This window comes from Malaclemys terrapin, chromosome 9 (assembly GCF_027887155.1).
Source record: "Malaclemys terrapin pileata isolate rMalTer1 chromosome 9, rMalTer1.hap1, whole genome shotgun sequence".
In the NCBI taxonomy this organism is placed as follows: domain Eukaryota; kingdom Metazoa; phylum Chordata; order Testudines; family Emydidae; genus Malaclemys; species Malaclemys terrapin.
Window position 1 is genome coordinate 22,607,410 of NC_071513.1, and position 19,581 is coordinate 22,626,990.

A 19,581-nucleotide genomic window follows, 5' to 3' on the forward strand; every position below is an offset into this window, starting at 1 on the left:
GCCCTCCTCTTGCTTCTCCCAGTGTGATGAATCTGCTGGAAGTCATAAGTCAGTAGAGGACAGCATGAGTCTACTAAGGAGTGAATCTGCTGTTCTTTCTCTCCGCGTTGGTCAGCAGGAGGGGGAACATTCTGGGCAGTTGCAAGGAGTTTGGCAGAGTGCCAGGAGTTGTAGGGCCTCTGCCATATCTGGGTGGAAGAACAATGCAGAAGGGCTCCCAACGAGACATACTGCAGGACTGAACCCGGGCCAGGGGACTGCAGCAAACGTAAATACCTCAAGCAGAGGAATGGATTGCAGTATTGCCAACCCTAATGTTCAAAAATCATGTCAGGTGCCCCACAAAAATCATGAGATTAAAAAAATAAAATATTTTTATTTTTATGTATTGATTTTTGAACCTTTAGAATACACTTGGATCAAATTTTCAAACTTTTCTTCACAGTAAGTCTAAAGACTTAGTTTTTTAAGGAAAACTGAGACTCTCATGAAACAACATAACCCTTGGAACTGGGGCATTAAGACTCCCAATTGCATGAGACTCGCAATAAAACCACAGGAGTTGGCAACATTGGTGCATCCAGGTACTACGCCTGAGGAGCCCTATCTTTTGGATATTTAATTGTAACTTATTAATCTTGTGAACCTGGGGTATTTGCAACATTTTCTGCCAGCCCTAGTAAATCATCCTTTTGAGTAATCTGTGTGTAGGAGTGATTATTACCCACCAGATACTTGACAACAGGGTCTAGCAGCTGACGTGCCTTGAATGCTTGTACATGTGTCATGGTACTCTTAGCACACTATAATGTACTATATCAGAAAAAAGCTGATGCACAATAGTGACCCCAAGGGTGATCTCCAGTGTTCCTGACTTTAACCTTTCAGGTGCCCTTCACAATGAATTCTGCTATCAAGAGTTGCCTTGCTTGCAGTGTCCTACATTGGTTGTTGACAGTTCCATGGAAACCCATATAGATAATGCAGGTAAGAAAGATGTGCGTCTGATCTGATAGATCCCATACTGTTGGCCTATGGCAGGTTAATAGAGATATGAAAGTACAGCAGAAAAAACAAAGACAGCATCCAGTTCCCATGTGTGCTTCATAGTGTATATATACTTCATGATTCATGCATCCTTCGTGCTGTTTAGCACAACCTGATGCATTCATGCTGGAGACAGACTTTAGGGGGCACATGTAGCATAATGGATCTTTCGGAGTATAAAAGATACTTCCCTCTTCTATCTTCAAGAGAGAAATTATGTGCACCTAATTTTGTGAGGTGCTCATCTACCAAGGTGAAGAGGAGACGCCTAAACGGCTGTGGCATGCTGCACAAATGTGTGCGCTGCATACCTATGGCGCACATTTTGCACACTCATGATAAATGGATGGAGACGGCAGTGAACATATTGCTATCATAGAGCGGGCACATGCGTTCGATGCAGCCCTCAAGCATGCTGCGTGCGCCCTGGATACAAGCTGCACTGCCGCTGCACGCATGCAGCCCCCCAGTGCCCGAAGCACTAAGAAGTGGCTCGCGCGCAGGCTTCGGTGAGTGGCGGGAGCGCGCGGGCCTCGCTCGGAGACTCGCGCCGGCAGCAGTGGGCAGAGTGGGCGCGAGCTCAGCGGGGCCGGGCGCCGTTGCTAGGAGACGGCGCTCGGGCAGGCCGGTTGAGGCAAAAGCAGGATGAGGCGAAAGCAGCGGCCCCCGGGACCCCCCTGGCGCTGAGTCCGCGGGAGGAGCCCATCTCCCGCCGCTCCCAGAGCCCCCGGGTTCCCCAGCCCCCGATGCGGTGGGAGCTGGTGGAAACGGCCGCAGTGGGGCCCCTGAAGCGGCGGCGCCAGCCCCCGCCAGCCATCCGTCGCCAGTTCGGGGCGCGGCTGTGCCACCAGCCCCCGAAGGGAGCCGCGAGCAGCGTCTCGGAGAGCGGGTGAGGCAGGGGCCGGGACCGGACCGCGCCGGGGAGGGCAGGGAGCCGGGCGCAGGGGGTCTCCGTGCCTGTCGCAGGCACTGAACGGGGAAGGCCCCGCCCAAGCAGCCTCTCTGCCTCCGCCCTCCTCCGTCGGCTTCGGGAGCTGGTGCTGGTCCTCCCTCCGCAGTAGAGCGGCCTCCAGAAGGCCTAGCAGGTGATGGCGCCTGCCCTGTGGGGGTCCTCCCTTCAGCACAGGTGGCCTCGTCCTCCGGGGCCGATCCCATCGCCGCCGCACCCCCACCGCACACAGGCCGGGCACGGTTTGGGCATCACTGCTGGGCCGGGGGTAGCCCTGTGGGGCACGGTGTGGGCCGGGCGTTGTCATCCCCCCTGGACAGGATGGGCCAGAATCCTGTTGATGCTGTTCCTGGGACCCCAGCTCTCAGTGCGAAGTGTTCTTCGCAAAATGCTTGTTGGGTGAAAGAGGCTGTTGTGTCGGGGTCATTGCAGTGGCCAAGTAAATTGGGTACAGGCCTGGAAGTCAGGTTATTCTCTCCCACTTTCCTTGTATGACTGGTGGAAAGGGGGTTGCATTTGAATCCTGCCTAAGAGCTGTCCTCAATTGAGAGAAGGGACTCCAGGGAAATGAAAACTGTCACATTGACAAAAGAAGGTGATTAAACAATAATGTGACATTGAAGGGGTACCTGCTGACCACCATTTACGCTTCCATTAGTTCCTCATATAAAGTAACTGTGGTTAATAAAGAAGTCACTTATTACAATTAAAACTTGAGAAAGGTTTGAGGAGCTAATTTTTATATTAATCTTATGGTTTAAAATTAAATTCTAATTTTAAAAAGTTATGTTGCATATTTGTCCATTTTGCTAGTTCTGTTGGATATTATATTTAACTGCTGCGAGTTTCTTTCCCAAGTTAGTCAGTATACAATAAAGTGTAATGGAAAGGTCGTACTGTGTCTTGATTTGGCAAATTGTGCAATAATTCTAGAGCCAAGTGAATATTTGCTTGTATCTATCATCTACTGATGTATTGGTTTGGTCTTAGTATCTTAGAATTGTCTTCAGTGACATGTATGTCCTGTTGTTAGGGTGATCAGACAGCAAATGTGAAAAATCAGGATGGGGGTGGGGGGTAATAGGAGCCTATATAAGAAAAAGACCCAAAAATCAGGACTGTCCCTATAAAATCAGGACATCTGATTGTAAACAGGAAGTTCTGAGTAGAGGAAAAATATGAAATACAACAGTCTTAAAAATTGGTGCTGCTTATGTCATTGATGCTTTATATCAGGGACCATGCAATATTTCAGATCCATGTTCTTACAATCAACACATTTAGTCCTTTAAATGGATGTGGCTATAAAATTGTTTTTTATTCAGCTAATATCCTTTATTAAGATGGTATATTTCTTAATTGGAAAGAAATTATGGACAGAGTATAGGATATGGTACTGGAAAGAACAGTGCATAATTTGTAATGAAAGAGGTGCTAGTTCTCAAGCAATTTTTTTTACATTCATAACTGATACAGCAATCCCAGAGGTGCTAGGGCTATGAACTGCCAAGCCAAGAGGTGCTGGGACTCAACACTTGCAAGCCCTGGCACAAATTAAGCACTGTGAAAGGTATATTTTGAAGGTGTGATCAGTGCACCCAACTTTAAAATGAGCTTTGTTTCTGGCTGGAAAATGGGATAGTGGAGAGGCTGGAGTCATTCCCAAATATGGGAAAGGTTAGGTGATCTTTTTGCAGAATATTCTTCCCATAACAGCAAGTGTAGAATGACTCTGAATGACTCCTTTGTTTTGCTCTTCTGGATCTCTGTTTGCTTTGTCTTCTAAAGCAAGTCAATGTTTAAAATCTTGTACTACTTTTGGAAAAATCTGTTGGGAAGCTTCCTAAATTAATTAAATTGATTTTTTTCATGTCCATCTTGAAGGATTCACTTGCTAATCAAAAAAGATACAAAAGATTTTGTAGGCATGTATCAGCGCCAGTGAGATCCAGGTCCAAATGATTAATAAGAAACTCAGCTCTTACTCCCAACTACTAGGAATGGGAAGAGAGCTTGAGTTCCATTAGGGAGCTATGGCTAGTTGCTTCTTAGGGTGTGTCTACATTTTGAGCTGGGGGTATGATTTCCAGCTCAAGGAGATGTACTTGTGCTAGCTCTGATCAAGCTAGCATGCTAAAAATAGTGTAGCTTCAATAGTTAGAGTGATGGGAGGGGCTAGCTGTCCAAAGTATGTGCCCATCAGAGGCGCTAGGTACATACTTGAAGTGATAGCCTCTGCCACTGCTCATACTGTTGTGGCTGTGTTCTGTTTTTAATGCACTAGCTCATTCAGAGCTAGCCTGAGTATCTTTCCTTGAACTGGGAGTCAGACCCTCAGCCTAAATTGAAGACATACCCATCAGAGGCTCAGTATTTTGTACCAGTGAGTCTCTGAATAGTATGTGACTCATATTTGAAGCTCCTCTTCCACTCTGATTGCTGGAAAGGAGAAAAAATTCTGTGCTTCAAGGGTGTGTCTGCTACTTTGCCCTTCTCAGCATCCTTTTTCTTTTTGTTTCCTTGAGGGATGTCTTTCCTCATCTGTGAATTGCTCCATTGCCTGCTTCTGCTGCTGTTCAGCTTTCCCAACCATCAGCAGAATGAAATTGACATAATATCTGTCAGTTTTTCTGCTACTCAAGAATAAGTAGCAACAAGATTAATTAGTGTTGTGGCTTTTACTCTGCTGCTGCTTAGAAAAGCCCTGAGCAACAGTAGAGGCACTGGTGTTGTCTGGACTCAGAAAGACAGCGCTGCAGAAGTTCATATTTGGAAGCAGGACTAGAAAAATGTACTCACTTGTAGCAAATAGTAATCTTTCCTGAACAAGTGCTGCCAAAGTCTACAGAATTTAAGCTTTCATTTTTGGGAAAAAATAAACTCCAACCTTTGTGGTTGTCAAGAAAACCTTCAGAATGTGAACAGAATATAAACTGTTGCAGTATCTTTCTGACCCTGTAGATGGATAGTGCCATCACTGTTAATCAGAGTTTGACCATGAAAGCTGCAGACGGTTCAGCACTTTTGAAAATGCATTTATGGAGGTGCCTAAGTATATATTTATTTTTAGAAACCCATTTGTTTTTGTTTTAGAAACTAGCCCTAAATTTAGTAGGGGTAGCATATATTTTTCAAATCCCATTTGGAAGATTTGGAAGATTTTCTTCTTCAGGACATTGACTCCACAGAGCTTGCCTGACTAATAAATGCAACTGTGACATGGCATTTTGTATTTGTGCCTCTTTTTCCCCACTAGACCATCCAGACTGCTGTTGTAAACTATGATATATGCTGGCTATACCTTAGACAATGCAGCTGGAAGGTTAGGTGCCCTTCAGGCACCTGCAAAAACTGAACCATTCCAGTAACAGATCTTTTAGTTAACAAAGCAAACATAATGCTATGTGGCAAATATATATTTTTACATAACAGAGATTTATATAAATATGCAAGTCCAGATAGTACACAGTCTTCTAAAGGTATAGCTATTTTGTTCCGAAGATAAATGGCGTGCTCAACCAGCTAGTAATACGGACAGGCAACTTCATTAGCTGCCAGTCTTAGTTAAAATGGAGATTACAGATAGCAAATATAAATACTTAAGCCAATATATTAATTCACTGTCTTTCAGCCTTAAAGATAGGCTTCATGGCATTTTGTTTTCTTACATATGCTGCTTTTGACTTGGTTTATGTGGCAGCAAGTCATATTGAGCTATCCATTGTGACAATGGATTTTTAGGCTTGCACATCTTGTTGTGGGTCTGTTCTGGACCCACATTGAGCTCTATGGTGAGGTACAAAACTGAACTATAGTGTGTATACTAGCTCCCTTTACCAAGTGTTTTGGATATAAATGTATTAACTTTAATAGGAGTAAATCCCAAATCAGCAAGAAAATAAATCCCTTTTATGCAGTTGTTTTCCTAATTATGTTCACAATTGTGTTAGAAGTCTCAGATCTCATTTTGGTGTGTGTCACTTAAAAAAACTGGCCCCAAACATAGAGTATTAATTTTGAAATGTTTTTAGCGGTTTCATGTCACTGTGTATAAATTCAGAGTGTAGTTCATGTGTAGCTGGATCTCAGTTTATCTTGCTGTCCCCCTCCCCCCTTTTTTTTTTTTGGCTGCTGCTTTTAAAAATAGGCTAAATCAGTGTTTCCCAAACTTGGGGCGCCGCTTGTGTAGGGAAAGCCCCTGGCGGGCTGGGCCAGTTTGTTTACCTGCTGCATCTGCAGGTCTGGCTGATCGCGGTTCCCACTGGCTGCGGTTCACTGCTCCAGGACAATGGGAGCTGCTGGAAGCGATGGCCAGTACGTCCCTCGGCCTGTGCCGCTTCCAATAGCTCCCATTGGCCGGGAGCAGCGAACCGCGGCCAGTGGGAACTGTGATCAGCGGACGCGGCAGGTAAACAAACCGGCCCGGCCCGCCAGGGGCTTTCCCTACACAAACAGCGTCCCAAGTTTGGGAAACACTGGGCTAAATGATTGAGTTAACCAAAAAGCAAATCAAAAAGATATATGAGTATGACTAGTTTTATCAATGGCTGCTTTGGTTCTTCGGTCATGTCTATACTATCTGAACTATAGCAGCACCTGTGGCACTGTAGCTATGCTGACGTAACCTTATAGTGGAAGCACATCTTAAGGCGATGAAAGAGGTTCTTCTGTCACTGTAGGAACACTACCTCCCTATGCAAAGGTAGTGAGGTTGACAAAAGCATTCTTCAGTGGATCTAGTTGCGTCTATGCTGGGTGTTAGGTTGGCATAGGTATGGCATTCAGGGGTGTTGATTTTTCACAACCCTCAGCACTGTAGCTATATTGACCTAAGTTTTAAGTGTGAACAAGGCCTTTACAAATAAATCATAATATCTGACAGAAAAGAAGACAGGAGCGGGTAAAGGATGGATTAATGAAAAGCAAAGGGAAAAGAAAATGAAAGAAGGATTAATTGTGGGCAGTCTGCTGGAAGAAGCGCAAATAGAAAATTTGCATTTTTTTTTTCAGTTTGGTAGATTAAAGAAAACCTATTTTGATTTGTCTCCTCAGCCTTCCCCCTCCAACAAAACAACAAATAAGAAGATATTACTTTTCCTAATGTGCAAAAATGATTTTTCTCTCTTTCCAATATAACTAAATAGTTGAAGAAAAAAATCTCAGTCTATGGCTTGTTTGAGTTACAATACTGTATCTCATGATAATACTTAAAGTACTGATTTTCCATGATAACCAGTTTCTGATCAAAGAGATGTTGTTGAGGCTGACAGGCCAAAATATGACGGTTTTCAAGTTCAGTGCTCTATAAAAGCTAGGAAGACATAGCTGTAAGGAGCTCAATTTCTCACTCTTTCAGGAACTTGGTATCATTACATTACTTTTTTAAATGCATCCCTAATGCAGGAAGGATTCCAACCTCCAAATTGAGAGATGTAATATTCTTAATATTATAATTTTCTAGGAAAAATTACTTTCTAGAAAAATGCAATCTTACATGAACAAGGCAAAGAGAGAATCTGAATTTTGAATACACATGAGAGTCCCGCTTAGTAGTATTTCTTCAAAGAGAATAAAAATGAGTTAAGCCCGATGGAAAATTAAATCTGTCCAAATAGTTATTTTTTTCACATATGGTAAAATAAATCAATTTATTTATAAACAATTTGACATATCAGAACTTGCAACTGAAAGATTGTGTGTTACACACAATTTTCACAACATGCTGAGGTAGGAAAGTATTATATTCGTTTAACAAATGGATAAACTGAGGCACAGATAGAGGAAATGTGTGATCTGACAAATCATTTAGTAAATGGCAGAGATGTGAATAGAGTTCATGTATCCCTTTCACATTTTTTTCATAGGTGGTTTATTTTTTTTATTATCATTATTTTTGTTGGCATTTGGCTAATTACCCAAACTGCATGAGTAAACAAGAACATCCTCCACTTTTCTCTTCCTAGTTTTGTGCAATGAAGTCACAATGCTGAATTTATGACTTTGCAATTACTTCCAAAGCATCAGCAGACTTCTGGGAGCATGAAATCTAGTCATTTCAGTGTACAGGGCTATATCTATATGGAAGCTGTGAATGACCATGTTCCTCTGCTGTTATATCCAAACTCCCACAGCACTTATTTGTAGGAGACCAGACCCAGAAGCCCCTCTTTCTCTCCTCCCCCCACCCACCCCGGGTGCAGTCTTATCTGAGTCTGAATTTTAAACTTTTTTTTTTTTTTTTTTTTTTTTTAGGACAGAAAAATAGGAAAAAGCTGTTTGGAAAATGATATCCCGTTGTTTCTTCCCGCATCTGAAATCATTAGATATCTTTTTACAGTTATTAAATATCTGATTGTTGCTTGATACTTTAACTCTCTGGATGCTGCAGATATACAGTTTTCTTAAGTGAAAAGGTATTGGATTCACAGCCCTTTGGCCTGACGTTTCCTATCCACTGAACAGGAATACTACAGGGATTAGCTGGGAAAACTCCTTACATCTCACTCCATCAGTGTGTGATTATGACCTGGAAGTGAGCTGAGGGATGTCTTGCTTTCCAGAATGATTTAATTCTCTGCTTCTCTTCTGAGACTGGCAGCAAGAGTAGACAGGTGCTTACCCTGGAAACATGTATAACTCTTGTTAAAGCCAATGAGACAATTAATGCCAATTGCAGTAGTGGTTTTTGTGATGTAAACATCTGGTTCTTTAGAAATTGGAATAAGACCAATTCAGCCCAACTGCTAAAGCAATAAACATTCCATAAGTCAATCAAGTCATTTTGTATAGGTCTCCAAACAGCCATTAGAAGGTGATGACTTTCAGAAACTATTCATTGTACATCCTGAAGAGTCTTATTGGGGGAAATAATGAGGCCCTTGAGCAGAGCCATTCAAACACCCCCAATGCAGGCATAGTGCACTAAATTAATTCCTAAGTGTAGCATAATTGAAGTGAATGGAGTTATACTAGAGGTGTATTTGGCCTACTATGAATTTTTATTTTCATAGTATATCATATTTTAAAGCCAGGGATTTACAGACTTTTGAAAGCTGAGTCTCCCTTCAGGAAAATGAAATTACTATTACTTACGATTTGTGTTTTATTGTAGCACCTAGGAGCTTTTGTCATGGAGCAGTACCCCATTGCGCTAGGCACTATACAAACACAAAATAAAAAGATAGTCCCTGCCTCAAAGAGGTTGCAATTGCAGTATAAGTCAAGAGATAACAGATGGAATCCAGATAGACAGACTGACTGGGAATACTAGGCAACAATGAGACAATATGGTCCTATGAGGAAAGATTGGATTTGTTTAGTGTGGAGAAGAGAAGACCGAGGGACATAAGTCTTCAAGTATGTAAAGGGTTGTTATAAAGAGAAGGGTGAAAAATTGTCCTGAGGATAGGATAAGAAGTAATGGGCTTAAATTTCAGCAAGGGAAATTTAGGTTTGACATTAGGAAAAACTTCCTAACTGTAAGAGTGGTTAAGTACTGGAACAAATTACCTTGGGAGGTTGTGGAATTGCAGGTTTTTAAGAACAGGTTAGACAAACACCTGTCAGGGATGGGTCTAGATAATACTTAGTCTTACCTCAGTGTAGGGGACTGGACTAGATGACCTATCAAGACATTTCTATGATTCTTGCAGCCCCACCATATAAGAATGACCATACTGGGTCAGACCAATGGTCTATCTAGCCCAGTATCCTGTCTTCTGACAGTGGTCAATGCTAGGTGCTTCAGAGGGAATGAACAGAACAGGCAATCATCCAGTGATCCATCCCTTGTTATCCACTCCCAGCTTCTGGCAAACAGATGCTAGGGACACTCAGAGCATGGTGTCGTATCCCTGACTGTCCTGGCTAATAGCCATTGATGGACCTATCCTCCATGAAATTATCTAGTTCTTTTTTTTTTTAACCCTGTTATGATTTTGTCTTTCACAATGTCCCCTGGCAATGAGTTTCACACTGTTGACTGTTCATTGTGTGAAGAAGTACTTCTTTTTGTTTGTTTTAAACCCGCTACCTGTTAATTTCATTGGGTGAATAAATAAATTTCCTTATTCACTTTCTCCACACCAGTCAAGATTTTATAGCCCTCTATCAGATCCCCTCTTAGTCATCTCTTTTCCAAGTTGAAAAGTCCCAATCTTTTTAATCTCTCCTCACATGGAAGCTGTTCCATACCCCTAATAATTTTTGTTGCCCTTCTCTGTACCTTTTCCAATTCTAATATATTTTTTGAGATGGGGCAACCAGAATTGCACCCAGTATTCAAGATGTGGGTGTACCATGGATTTATATAGAGGCATTACGATATTTTTTGTCTTATTATTTACCCCTTTCCTAATGGTTGCTAACATTCTGTTAACTTTTTTACTATCCCTGCATATTGAGTGGATGTTTCCAGAGAAGTATCCACAATCGTTCCAAGATCTCTTTCTTGAGTGGTAACAGCTAATTTAGACCACATCATTTTGTATGTATAGTTGGGAATATGTTTTCCATTGTGCATTGAATTTCATCTGCCATTTTGTTGCCCAGTCACCCAGTTTAGTGAAATGCCTCTTTGCAGTCTGCTTTGGCCTTCACAAAATTATTCAAAATAGTTTTATCTGCAGATTTTGCTGCCACACTGTTTACCCCTTTTTCCAGATCATTTATGAATATGTTGAATGGCACTGGTCCCAGTACAGATCCCTGCGGAACACCACTATTTACCTCTCTCCCTTCTGAAAACTGACACGATATCATCCAACCCTTTGTTTCCTATCTTTTAACCAGTGACTGATTCATGAGAGGACCTTTCCTCCTATCTCATGACACCATACTTCACTTTAGAGTCTTTGGTGAGGGACCTTGTCAAAGGCTTTCCGAAAGTCTAAGTACACTATATTCACTGGATCACCCTTGTCCATATGTTTGTTGACCTTAATTTATATATCTTCCATGTCCCTTTGACTGCCCCTCTGCCCCCTGCTTTCCCTTGGGGGTGGGGAAAGTGAGAGTGGGAGAAGTCATCTCATACTTTGGGAAACACTGTCCTAAGTATTCATCTGGCTGGCAGTTTGGAAATGCCAGCACTCTAGGGGAAGAGTTATTGACTTAGGACAAAATTCACTTTTAATTTTTTGTGGGGCAAAGAGGTAGTCAAAGGGACATGAAGATATATAAATTTAGATCAGAAGGCCTTTAATACCACATGGTGGGGCTGCAGGGATGACATGATCGATTGAAAGCAGCTAGGCTGCTTGTGTGCAGAGACCACAGCCCGCCATGCTGACTCTAGAATTATAGAAGTGTAGGATTGCAAGGGATCTCAATAGGTCATCTACAAAAGACTGACAATTTCTAAACCTGGCTTTTAGGAATTGGAATACTTTTTGGATTACTTTTTGTCCCCAGTGTTTAACGTGACTCTAACTGAAGTTGAAAAAAATATTTTGTATTCGCATGGAATAATCAGGCAGTTTTCTAGTTGTATTCTATTAATAAGAAATGTAAAATTTTCCCTATTAAAGGTTAGGTGTAATTGAACAATTTTGACTTTTAAAATTGTAAAAATGAGCTTTAGATAAGCTACTTCAGCTCTAAACCAAAGTGTTTTTCAAATGTATTAATCACTCAGGAACTTATCTCTCTCTGTAGAAATTACAACCTGTGCCAGTGGTCCCCAAAGTGCAGAGCATGACCCCCTAAGGGAGAATAGAGGAACGTTCGTGGGGGACACATGGCAGGGCCTGGGCCAGCCCCCATGGAGGGTGTGGCGGGAGCGCCACCCAGCTCCACTGTGCCCCCCCGCTGCAGATTCACTCTGCCCCCCGCCCACCAGGCCAGCTCCGCCCCGCCCACCGAGGCCCAGCTGTAGCTCTGCGCTCATTCCCTCTCCACCCCCAGGCCCGCTCTGCCTCTATCCCAGCTCCTCCCCCATCTTGAGTTCTGCCCCCGAGCTCCACCTTCAGCCCAAGCTCCTGTGTTGAGGAAGCCTTGTCTGTGCAGACAGATTCCATTACTGGTAAGGGAGGGCATGACAGGAGAAAGTTGGGCACCACTCCCCTATATGCCTGTGATTGTACCAGTTATTTGTACACACTATTTTAATTATCATACTAGTGCATAGAATGCATCAATATGTAATAATGCTGCTCCATACGCAGTACAAGCCTTACTCCTATTGCCTGATGAAGCTACACAAATCTTGAACCATCCATTTTTATACCTTTCCATGTATAATAATTCCACACCTGTATCCACATATATAGTGCCAGCATATAAAATTGCTGTACATAATATATAACTACCTACTACTTGTGTACAGATGGATATTTTGGAACTTTGCCTCTAGATTCTGTTAACTATTTGCTTTTAACATCTAGGTGCACCTCTACCCCGATATAACGCTGTCCTCGGGAGCCAAAAAATCTTACCGCATTATAGGTGAAACCGCGTTATATTGAACTTGCTTTGATCCGCCAGAGTGCGCAGCCCCGCCTCCCCCCCACCCCCGGAGCGCTGCTTTACCACGTTATATCCAAATTCGTGTTATATCGGGTCGTGTTATATCGGGGTAGAGGTGTAGTTAAGTTTGACCATCTCCTCAGTGGTCCCCCAAGGCCAGGTGGAGACTTCACTGGAGAATTCCTCTTGGGAAGGGGGTATTTCTGCTGGGTCCAAAGCTGGCAAAGGTGACTTTTTTGCAGGTTGCCCACCACTGCTTTGGAATCTATTGATTTTGGTTCCATCTTGCAAACCCTACCAAAATTCCAGCGCAGAGCCAGAAGTCTGATCTGCCTTCAATTTTCCTGGAGTAAAGATGTACAGATTGCTGGAAATGAAGTATCTAAATATAATTTTGGAATTCCCATTCTGCAGAAAATGTCAAAATTTAATTTTCTGTTCCATTTCAGTTTTTTTTTCTAATTTTGAAATTTCCCATGGAGTAGGAATTCCAGTTTCCAGGCACCTCTAGTAGTCTTCCTGAGTCTTCAGAGTCTGAAATGTTAATGGCCTGAGAGCCAAATCCTTGCCCTGGCACATTGCCTGAACATCTGGGTTCTGCACTGGAGAGTTATTATTAAATTATCATAGTGCCCAAATATGCAGTTAGGATTGGGGTTCCTTTGCATTGGGCACCATACAAACATAGAAAAAAGAAAGTTCTTGCCCTGAAGGGCTTACAGTCAAAAGACTGATAGATTAAAGTAGGGAATGGGGATACAACATACAGGTAAATGATATGGTAAAGAATTGGCTCAGCTTTGTTGGTTATATAAATTGTAGGATTTTTCTTTTTAATAATGGTGGGTTGTAGGAAAAAGAAAGAGGAATAGTTACAGTTTCTTGCTTGTCTAGCCATGATCAGCACGCTTGGTTTTGTAGGCATCATAGAAGAGGTGAGAGGTGGGAATATTGATGGAATGAAAGTAGGGGTCAGGATCTTGAGAGGTTACTAGATTAGTTTGTTAGAGCTAAATTGTGAAGGACCTTTAAATATAAAAACAATTTTGTGTTTCATGTAGAGGTGAAGAGGGGAGCCAATGAAGAGACTTAAGGAGTGAGTGGCTGTGGTCAGAGTGATGAGCAAGAATTATTTAGCAACAGCATTGTGAATAAACATAAGGAAAGCAAGGTTACTGTAATAAAGGCCAGAAAAGAGATGGTTGCAACAAGATGTGAAATGCTGAGGTTCTTAGATGATAGTTTTGGCTGTGCTAGAAATCTGGATTTTAGCGATATTGTGTAAGAAAAAGTAGCAGAATTTAGAAATAGCCTGAATGTGTGGGTCCAGTGATGACTCCCAGGTTATGGACCTGACTGGGAGGATGGTGGTGATAGAGTTAGAGTTCAGGGGGAAAGATCAAGAGCACAGTATTTAGCCAAGTTGTGTTTAAGATGACAACTGGAAATCCATAAAGAGATGTCAGAAATATAGGCTGATATTAAACTGGATAGGCGTGAGTCAAAGGTGGAGAAGAGACTGCTGGGGTTTTGAGCATAAGATTTGATAAGGAAGTAGAGCTGTTTGACTAAGAGTTCCTGCAGAGTTTGGGGAAAAGAAGGAATCCACCTCACCTCTATACGTTGCTCTGTGGAAAAAAAGAGAGCCTCTCTTAAGATGATCTTTTGGTAATCTCCATGCTGTTGCATGCATATTTGTCTCCATCCTCCCTCTCCCTGCCCTCATGATGGGAGGAAGTGGAGAATTTCTAGTGGATCTACATTGTGACTGATAACTGGCCACCATGCTCCGTAATCACAGCAATCTTCAGTGTTCCATAAAGCTGGAGTGTGCTACAGAAGGGATTGTGTGGGTTCCTCAAATCCTGCCCTCAATGCACAGTTGAACTGCTTGTCTTTTGACTGCAAGGCCTGGTCTACACTATGAGTTTAATTCGAATTTCGCAGCGTTAAATCGAATTAACCCTGCACCTGTCCACACAACGAAGCCATTTCTTTCTAAATAAAGGGCTCTTAAAATCGATTTCTGTACTCCTCCCCGACGAGTGGAGTAGTGCCAAAATCGATATTGCCATTTCGAATTAGGGTTAGTGTGGCCGCAATTCGATGGTATTGACCTCTGGGAGCTATCCCACAGTGCACCATTGTGACCGCTCTGGACAGCAATCTGAACTCGGATGCACTAGACAGGAAAAGCCCTGCGAATATTTGCATTTTATTTCCTGTTTGCCCAGCGTGGAGAGCACAGGTGACCACAGAGAGCTCATCAGCACAGGTAACCATGCAGGCCGATAATCGAAAAAGAGCATCAGCATGGACCGTACGGGAGGTACTGGATCTGATCGCTATATGGGGAGAGGATTCAGTGCTAGCAGAACTTCGTTCGAAAAGACGAAATGCCAAAACTTTTGAAAAAATCTCCAAAGGCGTGATGGAGAGAGGCCACAATAGGGACTCAGAGCAGTGCCGCATGAAAGTCAAGGAGCTCAGACAAGCCTATCAAAAAACAAAGGAGGCAAACGGTCGTTCTGGGTCAGAGCTGCGGACATGCCGCTTCTACGCTGAGCTGCATGCAATTCTAGGGGGGGCCGCCACCACTACCCCACCTCTGACCGTGGATTCCGAGGCGGGGGTAATCTCATCAGCCACACCTGAGGGTTCTGCGGACGGGGAAGAGGAGGAGGAGGAGGAGGAGGAGGAGGACAAGCTTGTGGAGAGCACACTGCACTCCGTTCTCCCCAACAGCCAGGATCTTTTTCTCAGCCTGACTGAAGTACCCTCCCAAGCCAGTATCCAAGACCGTGACCCCATGGAAGGGACCTCAGGTGAGTTTACCTTTTAAAATATAAAACTTGTTTTAAAAGCAAGCGTTTTTTAATGATTACTTTGCCCTGAGGACTTGGGATGCATTTGTGGCCAGTACAGCTACTGGAAAAGTCTATTAACATGTCTGGGGATGGAGCGGAAATCCTTCAGGGACATCTCCATGAAGCTCTCCTGGAGGTACTCCAAAAGCCTTTCCACAAGGTTTCTGGGCAGTGCAGCCTTATTCCGTCCTCCATGATAGGACACTTGACCACGCCATGCTAGTAGCAAGTAATCTGGTATTGTTGCATGACAAAACCTGGCAGCGTATGGTCCCGGTGTTTGCTGGCATTCAAGCAACATCCGTTCTTTATCTCGCTGTGTAATCCTCAGGAGAGTGATATTGCTCATGGTAACCTGGTTGAAATACGGGAATTTAATTAAGGGGACAGAGGTGGCCGTTCCTACTGGGCTGTTTGCCTGTGGCTGAAAAGAAATCCTTCCCTGCAGTTAGCCAAGTGCGGGGGGAATTGGCCCTGAGCTTTTCGCATTTGGCTAGCAGGGATCTTCCTTGATACCAGCCATGCGGTGGGGGGAGGGGTAAAGCGATCATCCCAGAGAATTCATGGTGGGGGGGGGATGTTAGTTTGGTGCCTGCAGGGATCTTCCCTGATACCAGCCACACGGTGGGGAGAGGGATAAAACGATCATCCAGAGAATTGGAGGGGGAGGAGGGTGGTTAGTTTGTTTTCTGCTGCTGAATGTTAACAGGAAAACTGCAGCACTCAACTTGGTATGTGGGAAAGGAGGGCGCAGAAGCCGAAAGACAATGGCTTACCATGGCCACATGCAAGCCGAATTCTGTTGCCCGGACCTGCGTCTGTGATCTCTAGCAGCAAAGCCACAGGCACTCAATATTAAGAGGCAAAATGCGACCTCGCACAGAAATCACATGTGCTATGTAATGTGAATAGTGTTGTCTGTGAAAGAGTATAAGCATTGTTCTGTAAAAGGTATCTTTTAAAAAAATTCTCTCCTTTTTTCCCCTCCCTCCAGCAGCTGCAAATTTTTCAAGCCTCCCTCCTCCGTCCCGAAGGTTATCTCATATAAGGCGTCGGAAAAAGAGGACGCGAGACGAGATGTTCACGGAAATCATGGAATCCACCTGCAATGAAAGAGCTCATCTGAATGAGTGGAAGGACACGGTTTCAAAGTATAGGAAAGATGCCAGTGAACGTGAGGACAGGAGGGACCAATGTGAGGAGAGGAGAGACGCTCGAGATGAGAGGTGGCGGCAGGAAGATCAGAGGAGGCAGGATGCAACGCTGGGGCTGCTACGTGAGCCAACAGACATGCTCTGGCGTCTGGTGGAGCTTCAGGAATGGCAGCAGGATCACAGACTGGCGCTACAGCCCCTGTATAACCCCTCTCCCCGCTCACCATGTTCCATAGCCTCCTCACCCAGACGTGTAAGAACGTGGGGGGGGAGGGGGGAGAGGCTCCGTGCAACCTCCCATTCCACCCCAGTGGACAGCCCAAGCAAAAGCCTATCATTTTTTTAACCTTTTTTTAGTGGCCTTTTCCTTCCCGCTGATCCTCCTCCCAAACCCCACCCGGGTTCTCCCTCTTTTTATAATCAGTTAATAAAGAATAAATTATTTTTAAACGATAGTGACTTTATTTCCTTTGAAAGCAAGCTGTAATCGAAGGGGGAGGGTGGGTTCCCTACAGAGAATGAGTCAATAAAGGGGGCGGATTTTCATCCAGGAGAAACAAACAGAAATTTCGCACTGTAGCCTGGCCAGTCAAGAAACTGGTTTTCAAAGCTTCTCTGATGCGCAGCGCTTCCTGGTGTGCTCTTCTAATCACCCTGGTGTCTGGCTGCGCGTAATCAGCAGCCAGTCGATTTGCCTCAGCCTCCAACCCCACCATAAAGGTCTCTCCCTTACTTTCACAGAGATTGTGGAGCACACAGCAAGCAGCAATAACAATGGGGATATTGGTTTGGCTGAGGTCTGACCGAGTCAGTAACGATCGCCAACGACCTTTTAAACGTCCAAATGCACATTCTACCACCATTCCGCACTTGCTCAGCCTGTAGTTGAACAGCTCCTGACTCCTGTCCAGGCTGCCTGTGTATGGCTTCATGAGCCATGGCATTAAGGGGTAGGCTGGGTCCCCAAGGATAACTATTGGCATTTCAACATCCCCAACGGTTATTTTCTGGTCCGGGAAGTAAGTCCCTTCCTGCAGTCGTTTAAACAGAGTAGTGTTCCTGAAGACGCGAGTGTCATGAACCCTTACCGGCCACCCCACGTTGATGTTGGTGAAATGTCCCTTGTGATCCAGCAGTGCTTGCAGCACCATTGAAAAGTACCCCTTGCGGTTTATGTACTGGGTACCCTGGTGCTCCAGTGCCAAGATAGGGATATGGGTTCCATTTATCGCCCCACCACAGTTAGGGAATCCCATTGCAGCAAAGACAACCACTATGACCTGCACATTTCCCAGAGTCACTACGTTTGGTAGCAGCAGCTCAGTGATTGCTTTGGCTACTTGCATCGCAGCAGCCCCCACAGTAGATTTGCCTACTCCAAATTGATTCCCGACTGGCCGGTAGCTGTCTGGTGTTGCAGGCTTCCACAGGGCTATCGCCACTCGCTTCTCAACTGTGAGGGCTGCTCTCATCTTGGTATTCTGGCGCTTCAGGGCAGGGGAAAGCAAGTCACAAAGTTCCATGAAAGTGCCCTTACCCATGCAAAAGTTTCGCAGCCACTGGGAATCATCCCACACCTACAACACTATGCGGTCCCACCAGTCTGTGCTTGTTTCCTGGGCCCAGAATCGGTGTTCCATGGATAGAACCTGCCCCATTAACAACATGATCTCCAAAGCACCGGGGCCTACGGTTTGAGAGAATTCTGTGTCCATGTCTATGTCCTCATCACTCTTGTCACTGCGCTGCTGTCGCCTCTCCTCCTCGCCTCGTTTTTCTGGTCCTGGTTCAGCATAAACTGCACGAGAATGCGTGAAGTGTTTATAATGTTCATTACTGCTGTCTTGAACTGAGCCGGCTCCATGCTTGCCGTGGTATGGAGTCTGCAGTGTTCACCCAGGAAAAAAGGCACAAAACGGTTGTCTGCCGTTGCTTTCATGGAGGGAGGGGTGAGGCTGTACCCAAAACCACCTGCAACAATGTTTTTTGCCCCATCAGGCACTGGGATCTCAACCCAGATTTCCAATGGGCGGGGGAGACTGCGGGAACTATGGGATAGTTATGAGATAACTACCCACAGTGCAACGCTCCGGAAATCGACGCTAGCCCCGGTACATGGACGCACACCGCCGAATTAATGTGCTTAGTGTGGCCGTATACATTCGACTTTATACAATCTGTTTCCAAAATTCGAATTCTGGAAATTCGGATTAATCCCGTAGTGTAGACATACCCAAAGAGTGTCCTGTGCAGGATTTGCCTCTAAAAGATGCATAGTGTTTCATTCCATGTCCCTGGTCTATTAACACTGAAATGTTTCTCTCTCTCTCTCTCTCTTTCTCTATTTTAATTTTACCCTCACTATGTCAGCTCTCTCCAAATTCTGTGTAAACTTACAGCACTGGTAGTGAGTAGGATAAACCTTTTGACTGGAGACAAACTGGTTGATTTTTCAAGGACTGAAAATTCATTTTTAGCATATAATTCTGGCTAGATATTTTTCCCGGTAGTATGTCTCAAGCATTCCTTCAAGATTGGATTTCTAAAGAAGGTATTTTTTATCTCACAGCTCATAAATACCTAAATTTAAACAGTATTTTTAAGTGTGTATGGTTTGTGTTTAATTGGTATGCTTCTGTTTCTGATACAACCGCTTTAAGGATGCATAATCATAAAAATAATCCCTTTGAGGAAAATTGTTCTCTTAAATGTTGATATAGTACATTTTCAGTAATTCTTTTAAGAGCAACTGACTCACTGTCACGCGCATTGCCTCTATAAAACAATTGTGCTAAGTCACATTCTTATTGTTCTGCTGTGGAGGTGGTTGAGAGAAAAGATGAGGCAGAGACAGAAAAATGGCAAATTCTGCTTTTTCTTCTTATTTTTTTTAAATACTACATCAAGTTGATTCCCAAAGGAGAAAGCTTCTTAACTTCTTTAAATAAAAAAATTATTACAAACCACAGGCGGTTGTTTAATATGAAACAGCAATTGACAAGTATTCTGAAGAGCAGTGTGGTTAATAAAACATTTTGCCCATGGAGAGAGAATTCCAAGTTCCTCCTTCCTGGTGTTGTTCCATAGTTTACCTGTACAT

The 19,581-nt window shown here is 43.8% G+C and overlaps 1 protein-coding gene across 2 annotated transcripts in view; it reads left to right on the top strand.

Moving 5' to 3' along the window:
- The first annotated feature begins 1,719 nt into the window (after window positions 1–1,719).
- ZC3H12B (zinc finger CCCH-type containing 12B) overlaps window positions 1,720–19,581 on the top strand; it is a 106,395-nt gene continuing 88,533 nt past the window's right edge. The window contains exon 1 of one of the 2 annotated variants that reach the window (XM_054040565.1): window positions 1,720–1,936. In XM_054040565.1, the coding sequence (XP_053896540.1) occupies window positions 1,794–1,936 (143 nt within the window). In that variant the 5' untranslated portion in view covers window positions 1,720–1,793. The remainder of the gene's footprint in view (window positions 1,937–19,581) is intronic. The other variant, XM_054040563.1, reaches the window with a different exon arrangement.